The 18,074-nt window shown below is 48.1% G+C and overlaps 7 protein-coding genes and 2 pseudogenes across 7 annotated transcripts, besides 7 other annotated features; all 9 read right to left on the bottom strand.

Annotated features, from left to right (window-relative positions):
- Positions 1–18,074: part of a sequence feature (sequence corresponds to BAC RPCI93-29O9) that runs on past both edges of the window.
- Tb927.8.1470 (hypothetical protein, conserved) lies at positions 441–2,177 on the bottom strand (the record flags this gene model as incomplete). The annotated part of the gene is made up of 1 exon (XM_841888.1): positions 441–2,177. The coding sequence occupies one exon, from the start codon at positions 2,175–2,177 to the stop codon at positions 441–443; it is 1,737 nt and encodes a 578-aa protein (XP_846981.1).
- Positions 2,888–2,907: a microsatellite.
- On the bottom strand, positions 4,397–5,620 carry Tb927.8.1460 (hypothetical protein, conserved; the record flags this gene model as incomplete). The annotated part of the gene is made up of 1 exon (XM_841887.1): positions 4,397–5,620. The coding sequence occupies one exon, from the start codon at positions 5,618–5,620 to the stop codon at positions 4,397–4,399; it is 1,224 nt and encodes a 407-aa protein (XP_846980.1).
- Positions 6,225–7,658, bottom strand: Tb927.8.1450 (hypothetical protein, conserved; the record flags this gene model as incomplete). The annotated part of the gene is made up of 1 exon (XM_841886.1): positions 6,225–7,658. The coding sequence occupies one exon, from the start codon at positions 7,656–7,658 to the stop codon at positions 6,225–6,227; it is 1,434 nt and encodes a 477-aa protein (XP_846979.1).
- Positions 8,393–8,881, bottom strand: Tb927.8.1440 (maoC-like dehydratase, putative; the record flags this gene model as incomplete). The annotated part of the gene is made up of 1 exon (XM_841885.1): positions 8,393–8,881. One exon carries the CDS (start codon positions 8,879–8,881, stop codon positions 8,393–8,395), a length of 489 nt encoding a protein of 162 aa, XP_846978.1.
- On the bottom strand, positions 9,053–9,553 carry Tb927.8.1430 (hypothetical protein, conserved; the record flags this gene model as incomplete). Its single annotated transcript, XM_841884.1, has 1 exon — positions 9,053–9,553. The coding sequence occupies one exon, from the start codon at positions 9,551–9,553 to the stop codon at positions 9,053–9,055; it is 501 nt and encodes a 166-aa protein (XP_846977.1).
- Tb927.8.1420 (acyl-CoA dehydrogenase, mitochondrial precursor, putative) lies at positions 9,793–11,352 on the bottom strand (the record flags this gene model as incomplete). The annotated part of the gene is made up of 1 exon (XM_841883.1): positions 9,793–11,352. One exon carries the CDS (start codon positions 11,350–11,352, stop codon positions 9,793–9,795), a length of 1,560 nt encoding a protein of 519 aa, XP_846976.1.
- On the bottom strand, positions 11,756–14,089 carry Tb927.8.1410 (hypothetical protein, conserved; the record flags this gene model as incomplete). Its single annotated transcript, XM_841882.1, has 1 exon — positions 11,756–14,089. The coding sequence occupies one exon, from the start codon at positions 14,087–14,089 to the stop codon at positions 11,756–11,758; it is 2,334 nt and encodes a 777-aa protein (XP_846975.1).
- Positions 14,101–14,131: a sequence feature (AT_rich).
- Tb927.8.1400 lies at positions 14,662–15,420 on the bottom strand (annotated as a pseudogene).
- Positions 15,698–15,948: a mobile genetic element.
- Positions 15,949–16,195: a mobile genetic element.
- Tb927.8.1390 lies at positions 16,393–17,295 on the bottom strand (annotated as a pseudogene).
- Positions 17,408–17,654: a mobile genetic element.
- Positions 17,408–17,675: a mobile genetic element.

Raw genomic sequence — 18,074 nt, 5'->3', positions numbered from 1 at the left:
ATGCACAGGTACGCAAAAATTGACGAGAACTGCTTACCACCCTATATATAAACACAAACCAATACTTTCCTTTTCGATGTGCACAAGGGGGTCGTTAATCTACCTCCTCATGTATACTGGACCATTCCCCGTCAAACGAAACACACCAAAAGAAATGTTCGGGGGAGGAGCATGTTGGAAAAGAATAAGCACCATTGAAAACTTCCCAACACAGGCTCGCACTCACGAAAACGCGGTTGTGATCAGCCCCGAGGGTTAATACTTTAGCGAAGGGCGATGTAACTAAAGTCTTACGATTTGTCAGCGGTGCACTAAAGGCCGCACGAAAAGATAGTAAACAACGAAAACAGAAAACTGCAACAACTCGCTGCGATGTGCAAGTTAGCCGTGGCGTCCTCCGTTCTACCCTGCGCCTCGTCCTTCTCCCTTCAACCCTAACCTCAAAGAATGGAAGCGACGCCAATACCACCCACCCAGCTCTCCCACCTCTCCGCCACCACATCACTGAAGGGACTGCAGTCTGTCACACACGCCTGCGCTAGCAGAAGGCGGCCGATACCACACTCACGCACAACATAATGAATCGCATCCCTCTCCCCAAGGCGGATCCAAAAGCTGTATGCCTCCGGGCATTTACCCGTGCCCTGCCCTCCACCGGGAAGAAGCGCCAACGGAGCCTTACACCTCCGCATGACTGCAGAACGCCGGTCAACGTGGGCTTCATACGTGAACTCTGTAACAACGTAATCCATAAAGTCGATGGCGCATCGGAACTCACGCAACAGTGTAATCGTTGCTCGCCGCTCCGTTCCGTCCGCACGGTCTACAGCTTCCACCGTGATGGAACCCAACGCTGCGCTTTCGTTGCCTCTGCTGACCGCAGAAGCGGCCGCTACAGCGCTGGCGCTCGCATACCGCGTAGACTCGGAGGGAAGTTGGATCACAAGGTTCCCCTGGCGGAACAATAATCCGGGACTTTTTCCCACGCATAGCGCAGACCACGAAAAAGTCATCCCAACAGACGCGCAAAATGTAGAGCGCAACCATTTGCAGTGTTTTAGACACTGCGCTGCAGTTGCCGGGTCAACGGCAGCAGTATCAACAGTAATAGCCGCGTCAGTAGCGACGACACTAGCGGTAGCGGAAACAGCTCCGCCTCTGGCCGTGTGAAAGGTGGTCAGCAAAACGATAGAGCTGTCACTTCCTACACGCGGCTCCATCAGCCATGCGATGACGCTACGCGCTGTACCGCCCTCACCCCTCACTAGCAAATAAAAGGAGCCGGGCGGTCGCACGTCATAGAGGGAATTACACGGATCAACAACCCCCGTGGTAAGACGTGGTGTTGGAAGTCGCAACGAACGCCACCTACTGCCGCGGGTACGCCGCAACCAAGCACGCTGCAAGTCACCGCGTTTCATTATGCAGACACCAGGAGTGAGGGGTAGGAGGGCAAACATCACTTCCACACTGCCAGCGGCGTCCTCATACAAGAGAAAGTTCAAATTCTCAGATACAAGACCTAGCTCCTTCGCAGCCTCTCCGAGTTTGCAGGTGGCCTCACCACCTAGTTGTGGATGCCAACAAATATTTCTTCCTGGAGGCGCGGTGACATGGATAACACAGCAGCCTCGTCTCGTACAGACAGCGCTATTTCCAGCAACCCACTCAGTGGAACTTAACCCAACCACATCGCTCCCTCTTGAGAGCTGCAGGTAGCGTTCCTTCAAGTCATAAACAACTGCATCAAAACTACATCTCGCGTATGTAGCATCCCTCTCTCTTGTAGAGAGTGCAACACTAACCAAAAGAACATACTTGCATAGCAACTTCCCAAGTGGGCCGCAGCTTTCAGTGGGGGCAGACTGTGGGACCTCCCACGCAGTGCAGAGTGAGAACTTAGACGGATCTAAGAGCTGTGCCAAGGAAGCGGCCAACGCTTCGGGTGTCACCCCCGCTGATGAACCGCTCTCAACCGAGGTGGGACGTGGAAGAAAGTATTCTGTTACATAAAGGGACGTAGATAATGAATCAAGGCTCGTGAAGTGTGTAACATTCACCGAGCACTTGTCCCTCACGTCGTGGTGCACGCGCTGCACCCACCCTTGTGGAGCAAGCATCGTCTTGCAGGAGAGGCCGTCAACATCTCGCTCCACGAGGCACATACCCCTTTCCATCCGGGGCACCCCCAATGTCTCCCTTCCTTGTCGCTGATCCCGCTATCGACACTCTTGGCCTGTCTCTTTTTGTTATTGGTGCCTCGGACCAATAGCGTCCCCCTACTGCATAGTTCATCGGACCGGCGTTGGATTTCGTATACACGATTCGAAACAAAAGCAGAACGAAAAAAAAGATCAATAAAGAGCTAACAGTGAGAAAGGGCAATGTTAAGCAATGCACACCCACTCACTCCCCCTCTGCACTCCTCTGACACTCTCCTGGTCAGTTTCGACACTAAATCAGACAATATTCAAAGCAATTGGGTGGCTTGAGTGACTCAGCCCGTTAACCACAGTCTTCATCCAAGCAAAAAACAAGAAGACAAAAAACACCCCTTGGAAACCAATCAGTCCCAGCACTTCATCCCATATAAGGGAGATCCCAAGATGCAGAGCAAATGACTTATATGATCCCCCCATAGTTAGTGGGGTAAAAATCAACATCTCTGGTTCTTTTCTGTCTTTTGAAACATACCGTGTGCGGTCGGGATTGAAAGGGATGTTAACCAAGTAAAACAAATTTTAGGAAGGAACCGCAAGCCTGCTTCCTTCCTCTGAAACCCTACGGTGGGGTGGAAGAACAAACAAATGTTGAACAGCCCGCACACAATAGAACCCAACGGGCGAGCCTAATGTTTCCAATATTGGCACTCCATTCCTACCTCGCGCACACACACACACACACACATCAGACTAACTTCTCAAGGACAGACAAGAGATGTGGGTGTTGTATCGTCGATTCTCCGGTGATATAATCGAACAACGGTACCACGCGCGCTGTCTCCTCCACTGGAGGTCACGGTTTTTATCTGATTTTCTCCCCCCCCCCCTGTACCGGTCCCACTCTCCCCACTCCATGGGCCCCACGGCAACGAAAAGGAGAAGCTGTGGAAAAGATGATAGGCAGGAGAGGGAGGAAATAAAATACAGAACAGTGCCCGCTGGGGTAAAGACATATGATGACGCAAGAGCAACACCGAAAAATTGAAGTACAGAAGCGAATATCAAATTTAAATAAATGGAGGGGCAGGTACCTACGCTAACCAAACCATGTATTACCCTCCCGTCTTCTCCCCGTCCCAAGTCACGCACCAGTTTCACTCATGATACACCGGGGAACGAAGAGCGGGAGGACCAAACGCGGCCTGTAAACGGAAACGAAGGTGCCATTGCCAGTTGGTTCCCTTACGCTTGTGAGCAATGGGTGCATATGACGGCAACTTTTCGAGTCAACCGCTGTAGGGAGGTTAGAAGCCACAAAGTAAAAAAAAAGTGTTTAAAGACCATAAGCACAAACATATACATAAACAAATGCGTCCATAAACACAAGTACAAGCCACTTTTTCTTTTGTTACCTTTCGACACTTCATCAGGACACATCTCACACTAATTCATGCAGCACATGCCCTCTCGCTGTTTTGCGTTCTTTCCTTAATTTCCCTAACATATTTCACCGTCTCCCCATGTCATTCATCCCTTTACATAACCTCGTCCCGGCCTTCGCTCACGTGTAAATGTGCAACCATGAAGGTCAAACAGGATTTACCACTTCTAGCTTCGCGTTGTAGCCGTACCAAAAAAAAGACAAAGACGGAAACACGATGTACTTCACTTTACTTACAATCATGCATTTGTCACTTAACATTCCTCGTTTACCATTGCTTTCCCAGCTCTCTTTGAATCTATCCTCCTGATGCTGCAGAAGTACTGCGGCTCCTTCTCACCGCTGTTATTATTTTTACCCTTTCCGTTTCACTCAACGGCAAGCCGCTCACATGACGTTGTTCCTTCTTTTGCTGGATAGACAAAAGGGAACCCGCAGATGACGGAAGCTTGCAGTGCTTTGCAAAGGGGCACTTTACTCCATCCTCCAAAGGGGTAACGGGTCCTGCACGACACTCCTCCTCATTACCCACTCTTCTCATATTAGCAGCGTTACCGCCTCCCACGCTAAGCCAATTAAACTTAGCCACGAAGTTTTTGTTTTTCCTCGTTAGTCAATTACTATTTTTTAGTTGTTTTTTTTTCCTTTTTTTTTTTGAAACCAATTTCACTTTATTTCTTACCATACTTACATATGCACACTTATGTTTTATGACACGAATTGATTATTATTTATATGTTTAGCTTCAATTATGCCCTTCCATCACATTCCTCAGTGACACACTCCATGAGCCCTAACTGGAGCGCGAACCCTTTAGCAACTTCATGAGCTGTTGCTCCAAATTAAAGCAAATGAATCCTAGTGTCAGCAAAACAGCTCCTATTATGTACATCGCATTGAAGGACTTCTGCTTTATGAGGAGGTCTGAGGTCATAGCCAAAGGTGTTGTCAAAGTGAGACCCAACGTTGCAGCTGTGGGCGAGGTGAGCAGCACCGCACGCGCCCACAACACCTCACTGAGGTTTGTTCCCACTAGTGCGTTCACTAGGAGCAGTGCAAATTGAATCCCACCGGGGGTCTGGAAGGTCTCGAAGTCGGTAAAGTGAAAAATAAGCAGAAGTGGCCAAAAAAGAATGGTGTTCAGGGCGCCCACAAAGCCAAAGAGCATTAAAATGCTATACCGGTCATCGTCTGAAGCGTGCCACCTGATGATGCTTGTGTAAACGGCGTAGAAGATAGCAGCTAGTAGAGCATAAATATCCCCCCCAACGGTTTCGTTTTCAGTGTTCTCCGCGTCAGAGAACCCAACCAGACACGCACCGATAATGGTCATCGTCATGGCAAGCAGACAGGGCCAGGTGGCCTTCTGATTAAAGAATATGAGTGATAGTAAAAAGGTCCAGATGGCAGACGTATTGCTCAAAACAGTAACAGAGGAAACGGAAGTGGCTGCAAGGGAGGCGTTGAACAGGGAATTCGCCAAGAACCAAATTGGGCAAAAGAAGGCTGCGCACTTGAAAACCCTGAACTTGCTGTATGGCCTTATTCGTTCCGCCTCACTCTGTGGTCCACCCCGCGAAACATCCGCCCCATCCGCGGGCTCGTTGTCGGGTGCCGAGGCACCCGAGACGAATGTTCTTTTGAGAGCATCATCATATATAACCAATGACGAGGTCCGCTCACCATTTTTCCACGGTAGCCGGCGCCACGAGCTCAGTAAAAGGAACCCGATATTATTGACAGCAAACGTATTAGTGTTAAAGTAGGTCATAAAGTATGGCTTCTCATATTCTTCCGCCTCATATATGTACTGGATCAACACTGAAGCATATGTCCATATAACTGCGACACAAAGAATCATCACAATACCAAGTGCATAGGAACCGACAGTGAAGGGAGGGCGCTGGTCCTCAGTTTGCTTGTCATTCCTTCGTTTGTTATCATTCATCAGGGATGCGGACTCAGTTCTGTATGCGGTTACACCATCGCCATTAGTTGCTGCATTTTGGGATGCCATCTTGCTTGTGTGTTGTTAAATGCTGTGAATTTTGTTGCTTTGCTCCAGGAATGTGTTGCAAACCTCGCGTTTCAGTGCACGCGTCTCCATAAGATTAGGGAGAGAAGTGTCCCAATGCAGAGGATAAAAGGCAAAGGATCGTCATTCAAAGACAATAGCCATGTGCAACTTCCACACCGCCTCCTTAACTCCACGACGGAGTAACAGAAGACACGGAAGTGGTGAAACACGTGGCGGAGAGGGAATAAAATGAAACAAAATGATGGGAATGCCGAGTAAACCTCACCCCATTACTTGAACGCACCACAACCCCTTCCTGGTCGCGAAGCTGGAACAGTAGGAACAATATACACATTCAATGCACCTACAAACGCACGAATACTGGTGTATGACGACAGAACCACTCAATAAGTTAGCCCACTGGCAACCCCAAACTGGGGCGCTAGCCAGCATGAATTAAGACACACTTGGGTATGGCAGCGACTTCGGGTCCACCTCTCCGCACATAGAGATACCTTTTATTTCACGTGCTTCACTGTACTTCTCTCCACCCCTTGAAAAGCACAGGAGCCGGAGACAGCCACAGATTTACACGCTAAACGGGTCACTCCGAACCGTCAGAGTGCTGTGCATACTTACCGAAACCACTCTTCAACCACCCGAATAGCCGAGAAAGTGCCACATTGTCAACCTTTTGCCTTTCAGAATCGTCCCTCTTTCGCAACTCCCGCTGAACGACGCGGAGCTTCTCGTCCAGCAGAGCGCGACAGTATGCTGTTGTACATTCAATATGGTCATCCTCGTGTTTGGACGCATGATTGTAGCAAATTTCTAGACACTTGGGTCTCGTTGGCGAGGAGCGAACCTCTTCGATGTCTCTCACCAACTTTTCCTCACATCCCTGTGAAGCCTCTCTGCCAGCATTGTAGGGCTGCTTCATATACAGCCGCTCCCCATCCACACAGAGAATGCGTTGCTGCCGTGCCCCGTGCTTGTTAATGCGAATTACTTCGAACTGCTCAAGAGTTTGGGCCTTTTCAGCATCAATGTTTATAACAATGTCCTCCACTGGTGCTGGCACATCCGCAGCACCGTCCGTCACACGCCCCTGTACGAGAACCTCCGTGACCCCAAAGCGATGGAGGGACAGTATAGTACGCTCCGCCACAGGAATATCCATATGTCCGCACCCTGTTCCAAAGTTGTAATATTCATTAATATTCAGCTCAACCGGTCCATATTTAATACGCAGGGAACCCGCGACTAGCCAAATGCCGGGGAGTCGGCTAAAAATAACCCGCTCCAGACTCTCAGCAAGCATGTCAGCTGGGACAAGCACCTGGCGCTTGACAACTTTGGCCTGTGAGTCTAAGGGTCGTACCTCCACGGAGAGGTTGATGTCCTCCGCGGCTGTTGGCAGCAGCCGAGTCCTCTGCGGAAAAAGAAACAGTTTGGCGGTGGGGAGGGGTTGAACCGCAAAGCACGTTAACTTTTGAATGGCACTGTCTAGCTGAAATACCAAGTCCTCTTCACCGGTAAACTCGTCGGCTATGTACAGTTTGTAATGCCGTGGGTTCGTCGAAAAGCGAGAAAACAAACGTTCATCGGGCACAAGTGTTTGCTGAAGGAAAGCATTCACTACATCCACCCCACGGAACAAAGCTTGTCTCGCCTGAACCGTGCACACAGTGCGTCTACCTTGTGCATTCGTAAAGGTACTAAAAATGCGGATCTCGCTCCCCTTTGCATGTCCGCCTTCTTCTTTAGAAAGGGGGGGGCCGATCCAGAACTGTCCAAGACTGCTGTCCGCGAGACTTGTCTCTCGCCTCGCTCGTTGCAGCTCCAGGAGCTCGCTCATGGCAAGGGTTGCAACTGTTCCCAGCGACTGTGGGGTCCCCCCACCTGCTCGCGCTGCGTCAGCTGGCTTACCGGATTCCCGACGGCCCGAAGATGGATTGACGGGTGCTTTCATCCGATCATCGCGTTGCAAGTCCGCTTCTGCATCAACACCTGCGAGATTTACAGTCCAGCGGATCATAGAAGTCCAAATCAGGAGCAATAAAAGGCTTTTCACCAACTTTTGTACCTTATATATTCAAAAACAGACCCCTCTCGGGTCTCGCCGCTCACCGTGTCTACACACACGCACACCAGCAGCTTCTGGTCCGACAAAGCAAACGGAAGAGGGAAGGGGGAAATACCGCGGAAGAATGATTCTTATCCCGGAGAAACAGGTCACCACACGCCCGGCAAAGCGGGCTCTCACTTCGAAATCGCGGATACGATGCAGCAACAACCATCCGCACCGCGTACTGTACTGCACTCACTATCTTCAATCCTCTCAATTTGGAGAGTCTCTATACCCAAGTTACTGAGCTCATGATTTACGGCTCGGTCTCACTTATTTTTTCCGTCCTTAATTTCCTTTCTCCAACAGCGCCTAGAGTTCCATACCCACACCTTTCAAGTGGGGTCCACCATCGGTCGCGTACTAGATGGGCGTTTGCCCTGGATACAGAAGCTGATCGTGGATACAAGTAAGAACATTGAAACGGCATGGACAAGAAGTGTTGACAAGTCGTCTTTTTATCCCCGCTCCACCTCACCATTGTTTCAACTTTTTAGTTGTCCTTTTCCTTTTGTTTGCTTAGAATGCGCATTCATCGCCTCAGTCACAACCCTCACACAGCCTCCCCCAACGCTCCCAAAACAAGAAGACGAGAAAATGCAAAACGGTACGGCACAACCTCCTTTCTTCGTTAACGTCAAACGCTACTCGACACGGGGCACATTCCACTCGCTCTCACCTTCAAAGGTAACTGTCTTGTTCATGCCCACCGCAGTGCCTTCGATACAGAGGGTTTTTTCCCCTGTTTGCTTGTCAATGCGGAACACGGTCGTGCGGAAAGCTATCATAAACTTCGTTCTTCTGAATTGAGTCACCTCGATACGCGCCTCCACCTCGTCGCCAACAAACAGAGGGACCACGAAGCGCAATGTCTGGCTCATGTAAATCGACTGCGGCCCCGGGAGCTCTGACCCCAACAGCCCTGAGAAAAGAGAACCGGCTAGCATCCCATGCACAACTGGAGACTGAAAACCAGCAGCCTTCGCCGCAGCTTCATCCACATGAATAGGGTTGGAATCGCCGACAAGCGGCCCGAACGCTTTAACGTCATCTAACGTAATGACCCGCCGCGTGGACGCAAAATCACCGATCCGAATCACACGACCCATGTGTCTCTGGCCTACCTTTAACATACTAAGTGTTCGACAAAAAGCGAAAGTGAGTCCATAAACGACAACAATGGAAATATTATGAGCGCAGCATTACCACAGGTAGTGGCATACAATGGCAACAAGACAACGAGGACGTAATATTAACTCTTCACAAGCATCGACAGCCGCCGCATGCTACCATCGATACTTAACCTAAATCCGACTATACTGAAGAACGTTGCGCTGCAGGACCTTATTCCACCGATGCTCCCAACCGCCCTTTTTGAGATGAGAATCTGTTCCCCATCCAGTGTAGTGGACTCTGTGTACCAAAAGGTTACCACCACGAACCATTTTGTTCATCGTCCAGTATGAGACGTTTACGTATGGAACCCACTCCCGCGTTCCCGCAACACCCTGAACCGCATGGTACCTATCAACGTTAGCTAAACGATAGTACGGCGTCTTAAACAACCCGTACTGGTTGTACTGAAAGCATGTGACCTTTCGCTGAAGCATCTTTTGGTGGGTCCCCACAACAGTTTTTGATAGCGGTTCGTCCAGTTGAGAAATGGCCCGGCAGACGCTGTGAAGCCAACAGTCCCGAAAAGATTTTTCGTACATCAGTCTACTTTCAAGCACAAAGTGAGTGTGCCGCTTTGGCACATCCTGACCAATGTGGCGCATCCACAATCCTCTACTGAAGCAGAACATCAATGCCCAGCATAAATATTTTCTTCAAGACCGTCACACAGGGGTAGATCCAGGAAAAGACGTGGGTGAAAGAGAATTTGCACTTCTGCGGTACAGATATGACAACCAACGAACTTAACAGCATTCCGGCCTTAGCCGGTAACCGTGCACATACCTCTTAACGCGAAACCTTAAGCCCCACATCACCCTCACTACCCGTCTCCAGCCTCCCCACCTCCCCCACACTCTGGCGCAAATCGCTACTGTAAAGCATCTTCGCAAATATCGAGGGCAATTCTTCTCAATATATCATCAGCTGTCTTACCTACGTTACAGACCTCCTCGCAGAGGACCCGAGACCTACTAACAGCAGAAGAAACAAAGCATGCCGCTAAACTTTCCTCGAGTTCCAACGAAGGAAGGCCTTTTGCAACACACAGCGAGGCCCGAGAGGCCACAGCTGATGCTGCGTAAATAAGAGATGCAGCTTCCCCCAACCGATCAAGAAGTAGTTGCTGGTACTGAACGTGGGAACCACTTCTTACAAAGGTGGTTTCCACGGCATTCCCAAATGTCACAACCACCTCGTCAATCAGTGACGCATTCCTGACATTCTTAATGGGAATACGATCGCGCACCCCCAACGATCGAAGCAACCTCGCCTGCATCACTTGCAATGTCGATGCATTTTGGAAAAACAAGCCATAATCCTCGATGCCGCAGCAAACAGCCGCGGCATATAAAAAATGATCCTGCTCCGTTTGATTTAAGATGCTTCTCGCGCAAGAAATACACTCCTCCAGTTGCACGCTTGGTGGGATTGATATCTCCAAATCCTTTAATAGTTTCGTTACAGTGCTTTGGGTAAACGCAGCCGTTAACGTACACTCCAGCAGACTGTCCTCCACAGGTGTGTCCGCTATAGCAGCCAGGGCGTAAATAGTGGACTCCATAGCATATACAAAGCAGGCAAAAGAACCGATAAGCCCACCAGCACCCTCTCCAGCATTGGACTCCCCCAGAATTTGAAGGATACGCTTCATTATCCCAAGAAGTGAGGCCGTGTATAGGTATTGTTCTGTAAACAACGTTATCATCGCGTTTTTAAACCCTTCGCCCACTACACCAACTGCGCAGCGGGCTGGAGTATTTTCCATGGCAACGGAGTTCCCGACCACCTTCACACCGGGGGCGTCTTTGGCGCATATAAAAAATGACAGGCGTTCGACTGTAGTAGCCCCCTCCTCCGCAACAATTTGAGTAAATGTCTTACCTAAGACCAAAAAATGCGTAGCTTTCGCGGCGTTAAAACAATGTTTTTCCCCTGTTAATACGTACTTGTCATCGCGGAGAGAGGCTTTAGTTGAAGTCATGCTAAAGTCGCTCCCATTGCTTTCTTCAACCGCCCACCCCATCACTACACTACCGTCAGACATCGCCGTTAAATACTCTCCCTTTAACGACTTGTCCCCAACTGCCGATAAGAGATAAGTACACATACCACTGTGGCCTATTAGCGATAGCATGTCAGCATTACACTTTGCACCAACTTCCTCATATATTAAAGCATGGGCGGTGTGACCAAGATCCATCCCACCATATTCCGTACTTATACGGGCTCCATAAAGATTTGTAAGTGTGCTGCCATTTTTTCGGACGTCTTCCAGCAACAATTGTAAGTTCTCTGCTTCATCACCATCAACCTTACGACAGGGGTATGGAAACATCTCATCCGGCACAATCTTGAAGTTGAATAGACCTGCCGCATAAGACGAGTGACGGCCGGGCATGTGCTTAGAAACAGAAATGAAACGTCTCATTTCCTTTTTTTTTTTTTGATTCGAATGTTTCTCTCCCACGCTAACCCCTTAATTGATACTGTTCTAACAGTGAAACTTATCTGCCTTCCTATGTATATGTTGGTCGAGATTGCCCACAAAAGGATAAAAGTTATGCCTTTCAAGGTGGAAAAAATATCTAAGTATTCTCCCCCTCCTTCTCCTTACTACAGATTAACTTGAAAGTTGGGACAAGTGCAAAAATTGAACATCCAAATAAATAAACACGAATGTATTATCTGGGGGAAATTTTCTAACTTAGCTAATGATGGTTAAGCAAATAAAGTCTGATTAAACGACTAGTTACTTCATTGCCTGTTAATGCGACCCACTATTTAAAAAAAAGAAAGCTACCCTCCCACCAGCGTCCTTAAATTTAGAATTGCTACTCTTCGGCAACAACTTTCGGAACATCCGAAATGCAAAACGGCAAAGTTGTCCACTTCGGGAAGACACGCTTATAAAGATCCATGCAAACAAGATCATGCTGCATTACCTGATCGTTCAAGGATGCTTTAAACAGCCCACGAGTTCCCACAGCCTTTATTATTTTCCCACGTCTCCCCAACCGAGTGCGAAGGTCCACAGATTGAAACCACTGCACGTCCTCGTCGTTGAAAAACATGTATTTGACTACAATTTGTTTTTTGTGAATAGTCGCTACTCTTCCCGTCAGTACCGCACGCTTGAGCACCAACAGGTCTGGATTTGGCGGTAGTGCCCCTCCAAAGCAAGCCAAATGCAATGAATTGTCCTCATTCTGCTCCTCCAGTGACGGAACTTCAAACAAAAGAATAGGGCAAGGCTGATACGATATAGGGCCAAAAAAACTCGCCATACAAAATTTTTCGTTTGGATGAAAAAAGCGGGCAAACTTCGTACGATCTGAGGTAGTAATGTCACTGAAGATGGGTGACACGTAAAACTTCCTAAAACCTATATGAGCGAGCATAGGTATTTTTGACTTAATTGGTTCATCGCAATCCGAGCTCCTTTGAATCCTAAAGTGAAGGACTGACCATTTCTGCTCATGCTCCAGCTGACCCGATGCAATAATGCAACCGCCTTCGACAGCGCTTCTCCAGACCTTACTTGGAACATCCACGAGTGTTATATACACAAATTGCTCAGTTGCGACACTTCCACTGGCGCATTTCGCTAGCGCTGCCTCACGAATGCGGGTTATGCCCTGTAACTTGTAAATATAAGCGTAATGTGGCGGGAGATTCTCCGCCGCGTCCCATTTACCCGTTTGGAAGCTCTTGAGTCCGCGATATTTCATAAATCTTTGCCTTGCTGGTAGATTGAAAGGTGTGTCTACAATATCTGGATTCCACGCATCTTCTTCACTCTCCTCTTTAAGTCTCTGTATTTCCGCAGCTCGTTCGTCGTCGTTCATCCGCTCCAAACGAATTACATCCTCCACCTTAAGAAAGTCAACTGTTGTTCTTAAAGTCCCCTGAGAAAAGTGATCAGACGCAGCATACTCATCGTCCCCCGGTACCGATTCACCAATATCTGTCTCCGAGTTTATATCACTACCCTCGAATTCATACCATGCTGCCTGGTAATCAGATACACCCTCTGGAACTTTGACCTTTTTGAATCCTATTGATTTGTGATAGGCAATATCTTCCTCAGTTGGTCCGTCTGCATCGTCAAGAGTGGCATTCACTTGAACGTAGTCAAGTGACTCTCTGTGTGCCTTCTCACACGAATCAATAACCTGGGCTTCATCACCCCTTGGGTCCCCCCGGCATATGTTCTCAATCTGAAACGTCCCGTGGTTTGTGAGGTGAATCAATTGCTCGGCCGAGAGTGCCATGCCACGAAGGTAACCACCTACGACAAGTTTTTGAGCATCATCATCAAAATATCCCTCCTCCACTATCAAATACGGATGTTGATCACGCCATGCTAGTGAACGAAGTTTAGCGACATGGAGATGCCGAAGCACCGGGTCATAGTCACCCTGATCAATCACAGTAAATACCTTCGTCGTTTCAGGGAGAACAGATAAAAAGTAACGCTGGTGAACCTTAATAACTTTATGACGCTGCTTTTCAGTGAACGTATCAAGATTTTGCAGTACTACAGCTACACTCGGCACCCCTTGGGCATTAAGAGCTGCAATCAGCTCTCTTGTGAACGCAGTGATACAAAGACCAATATCTCCGTACCATGTAGTAGCCACAACGGAGCCAACATCATCACAATCTTCTACTTCCATAGATTCTTGCACGTTACGTATCATTTCCTGTACGGATCGCGAGACATCCAGTGCTAACACCAAAAAGTCAGCGACCTTACCGATGTCAACACAACTCTGAAGATTGCCATTCCGCTCTGACATAAATGTAAAAGATGCCTTCTTTTCTTTCGAACTTGCAGTGAACGGGAGGCAAGTGTCACGAACTTCACTCCCCAAAGAAAAGCACAAGCCCCGAATGACCGCGTTCGTGTTAGCCGATTCATTTGCTGGTAGAACACCAACAGCCCGAGGCAACCCGGATATTTTCCCGATTCTCTTTTGTTGAAGGGCATTGGCCCTTTTCTTGTCCCGCAGGGCAGCTAAAGACTGCCTTGATCTCTCTTTGGCCTCCAACGGATGAAGCGCTTTTACACTCTCCTTTTTCGTTGGAATAGTGCGTCCCTTTGCCAAACCCGAAACAGCACGTTTAGATGCAAACCTCTGCTTGTGAGCCTTATTACGTGCCATTCAATCTACAGAATATTTAAATAAAACTAATATAAAAAATATGTGGCCAAATCATGTTTCAAAAATATATGTTAAAAAGGAAAAGCAACAACCGCTTAAAGACAAAGCACATAAGCAATACAAAGGATCTTTTATATATATATATATTACTTCTGTAATCTCCCCACTGAAATATATGGGTAAATATTACACAAAAAAACACAAACACACTGATTCTCTCCAAATATTTTTAGGTATAAAAGACAAAACAAATAACAAAGAAAAAACTGAAGCTCCACGGAAGAATCTCATAAATTTAAGAGAAAAAATACTTTTACAACATTTAAATTGAAAATCAACAGAATTATCGACTTTGAAACGAATAAAAAGGAGTGTAAATACAAAAAAATCTACAAAACCCCAAGACGAGTGAAAACAAATCTTTTAAAAATACGAGTTTCGGTGCGGTTCGAATGGTCAACTTATTAAATATAATTAAAGCGAGGAGCAAGGAATTATAAACTAAATGTATAACCATATATAATCATCAATACCCATCTGACACAAACTTGGGTGGCAAGCAGCAGCGGAATATTTATTTCACAGTAGACCTGTGAAAGGGCAGTTCTTGTGGTCCCCAAAAGCCTCGGGACACCGCCACTTCCTTTTGTCAGTTAAACTCTTTCACCAACTTTGCACAGTTTAACCGTGTGCCTCCGCGGGAGCCGACCGCCGGTTTGCTGACGGAGCGGTTAAACGAGTAATTTGTGCTAATGTTGTGGAAATCAAATATCATAAACATCTCATCCATGGCCACAGAAAGACCGTAGGCTTTTGTGTTTCCTTTTGGTTCCGCGCCTTACAGGAATGTATTATCAACCCAAATGTCAATACTCAGGGGGAAAGGATTCCACGAATGCTACTGAGGAGAGTCAGAGGACACGGGCCTGAGCCTGCATGATAAGAAAAGGGAACTTAAACCAACGACACCACATAACATTACTTTCACCTCACCGGAATCCAATAAGAAGACATGCCCCAGACCCACAACCCCTCAAAGAGCCATCTGTGACCAAATCAACTGCGGGTTCCCAATTGGGTGTAACCGTGCGTTTCTTCTTTTTAAACAGGCAAGAAAGTAATACCCACTTACTAAACCAAGTGCGGACAGTGGCAACAAAGCGGCCTCTGTGGCGGGGACAAGTTCTCTGTCCGAGGCAAAAGACGACGACGTAACGCCTCTAAGAAAAAATAAAAAAAACAGACAGAAAAAGTCGACAACTCAGGATAGTAACCGCATGGAGGTATTTTGAAATGTGTTCCAAAAGGAACAATTGCCTCGTAAGGTTCATCCGCTTTTGTTATTTCTCTTTAGGCCCCGCAATTCACCAGCGACGCTCGTTGGAGGGTTTATCCTCTGCAACTGAGAAAAGGGATGACCCGAGCTCCTGTTGGTGCGGAGGAGGCATCCTTTACGATACCGACCTTCCAAAGTAGACGATCATCGCCGATGGAAATAACATGAGGGCTCCTTTCACTGGTCCCTTTTGGTCTCATTCCGATCAGTCCCCAGAGATGTTGAAATCTACATTTCACACTCGAATTTAAGCGAGAAATGATTCAATATTTTTTTTTTGGAATTTTCTTCGTGCCTTCGTGAAAGTTTCCCCCCACTGGCGCGGCCATCAGCCATCACCGTAGAGCCCTGAGATGCTATCGGTCTGGCAACTGTGGCAGAGCCTCCCTTTTTTTATTCATCCTAACACACCCTCTATAACTCTTGTTGTATTTCCGCAGATGAACGGAATACAGCAGATGGGGCGAGAAGCCCCCCACCCTGGACTCTCCCAAAGATGTCAATTAGCAATCCTTTTTTGGAGTTCCACATCACCGGACAGCAGCATCTTATTGCGGATGATACTGCTGACAGCACGCTGGCACGTGCCCAGGGACCGACAAATGAAAAACAGTGTCCCAACAAGACGCTGCTGATCCCTGTGCTGTATGATGCCGTAGCCGGAGCACAGCAGTGTTCCCCATGAAAGGAACGCTGCTGGCTCTTGCTTTCCCCGGTGATACGGGGTACTGGACCCTGGCACCACGTTGAGGTGGCCGGCATCGCCAGGGGATTCAATATATCTCCAGCAGCGGGACGTGCACTTGCTGTAAAGGAATGGAAGCCTTGTCCTGCGTATTCAACAGGCGTGTGGCGTGCGCCCTCCTTGTTATCGTATAACCGTGCGTCTTGAAGGGACAACGCCCTGGCGGCTCCCATGGCTCTTATCCTTCGTCTAAGACATGGCTTACACCATAGGGACACTATTCTACATATTAGTCAACATGGCGGTGCATTTGTCCAAGTGGCTGACAGTGTTCCTCGGCATGCGGAACGGATAGATGTGTTTCATTGGTTGGAAAATAATGTGAGGATCCATGCCATGCTCTTCCACAAATTGTGCCTGCAGCATGCTGTAAAGCCTCCTCTCCTAACGGGGTGCGTCATCATCTCCCACGGAGCGAGAATATGTTCGACTTTGGTTGTTGTGAGCGTTGTTACATGTTCCTTGAGCTTCAAAGTGGAGAGTAGTCGCGTAATATCGAGAGCGTCCTAATCCCCGAATGCGAACTTAACGACTTGCTCGGTGTGAATTGGACTTGGCTGTCTTGGGTGTCACCAACCAATCGAGGGGCACTACACTGTCCCTGTTCCATTAGAAATGCTTCCGTATCAGTGCCGGGATCTCCAGCAGACGACTTGTCGTAATCCACACCAAACGCAAAAACCACACACTCCTTCCAATCCGAGCAAAAAGTAATAATCTGAGCCATTCCGACCTTTAGTTAAGGGACTTGCTTGTTTGATCTCGCTTATCGCCACAATCTTCTGTAGCCGCAAGACCATCACGTCCAACACTCATCGACCCAAATTTATCACCGCTGCTTGCTGGCCAAGACGCTCTGTGCGTGCACTAATTTCTGCCAACGCGGATACGTAATACTCATTCATAATGCCGCGATGCAAAGCCAACACGCCTTAATCGACCAAGGATTTGCTGTGGAATCGATAATATGTGCAAACTGATCCATAACGGGGATGTGGGACATTTGCCGTAATATATGTGCGCGCAATTGACGGATGTTGCAAGGGTGGCCCCTCGGCGTTTTCGGCTCCGCATACGCAGCAAAGGATCGATATGAAAGGAGAAACGGTTTTCATACGCAACCATCGACCCGAAAGGGCGAGTCCATCGGGCAGCCCCAAGGCGTTATTTTCTTTGAGTAATGATTCCTTTTAGGTTGCCGACCACCTCACCTTCTGTGGTGTTTTGCTCGCGAATACCCTGCCGACGCCGCCAACCTCAACGAGTGCCAGGGTCCAGTACCCACTTTCATCGGCTGAAGCCAAGAGCCAGCAGCGTTCCTTTCATGGGGAACACTGCTTTGCTCCGGATACGGCATCATACAGCACAGGGATCAGCAGCGTCTTGTTGGGACACTGTTTTTCATTTTTCGGTCCCTGGGCACGTGCCAGCGTGCTGTCAGCAGTATCATCCGCAATAAGATGCTGCTCTCCGGTAATGTGGAAGAGAATCCCTTTCCGTCTTTATGCGAGATGGCGCTGGAACCCGGGGTGTTGTACTCTCCCAAACTTTTTTCCTAGAGCTGCAGCCGTCATTCAACTTGTGTTAAATCTATGCCAATCGTCCGTTTCTAAGTTTCTTCACTGTCTGGTTGCCGTTAAAAGTTCCCCTTCTCTCCCTTCGGCACCAGCACAAACACACACACGCATAAACACAAGCAAATACAAGAGGAAACACACACTGACCATACTCCCAGAAAAAGTTGCTACCACCATGGCCGATCTCATATACAATAACGGTAATTTTTGCGCACAGGGCTGACAACACGACAGCAAGGAAGGAGGGAAAAATGGGGAAGGAGGCAGGGAAACTTCATAACTTGCTTTCCTACCCTTTTGTATGGAATAATAGATGTGCATCGGAAC

This window comes from Trypanosoma brucei, chromosome 8, assembly GCF_000002445.2.
Source record: "Trypanosoma brucei brucei TREU927 chromosome 8, complete sequence".
In the NCBI taxonomy this organism is placed as follows: domain Eukaryota; phylum Euglenozoa; class Kinetoplastea; order Trypanosomatida; family Trypanosomatidae; genus Trypanosoma; species Trypanosoma brucei.
Note: the sequence above shows the minus strand (reverse complement) of the source record. Positions and strands in the feature narration are given on the sequence as shown.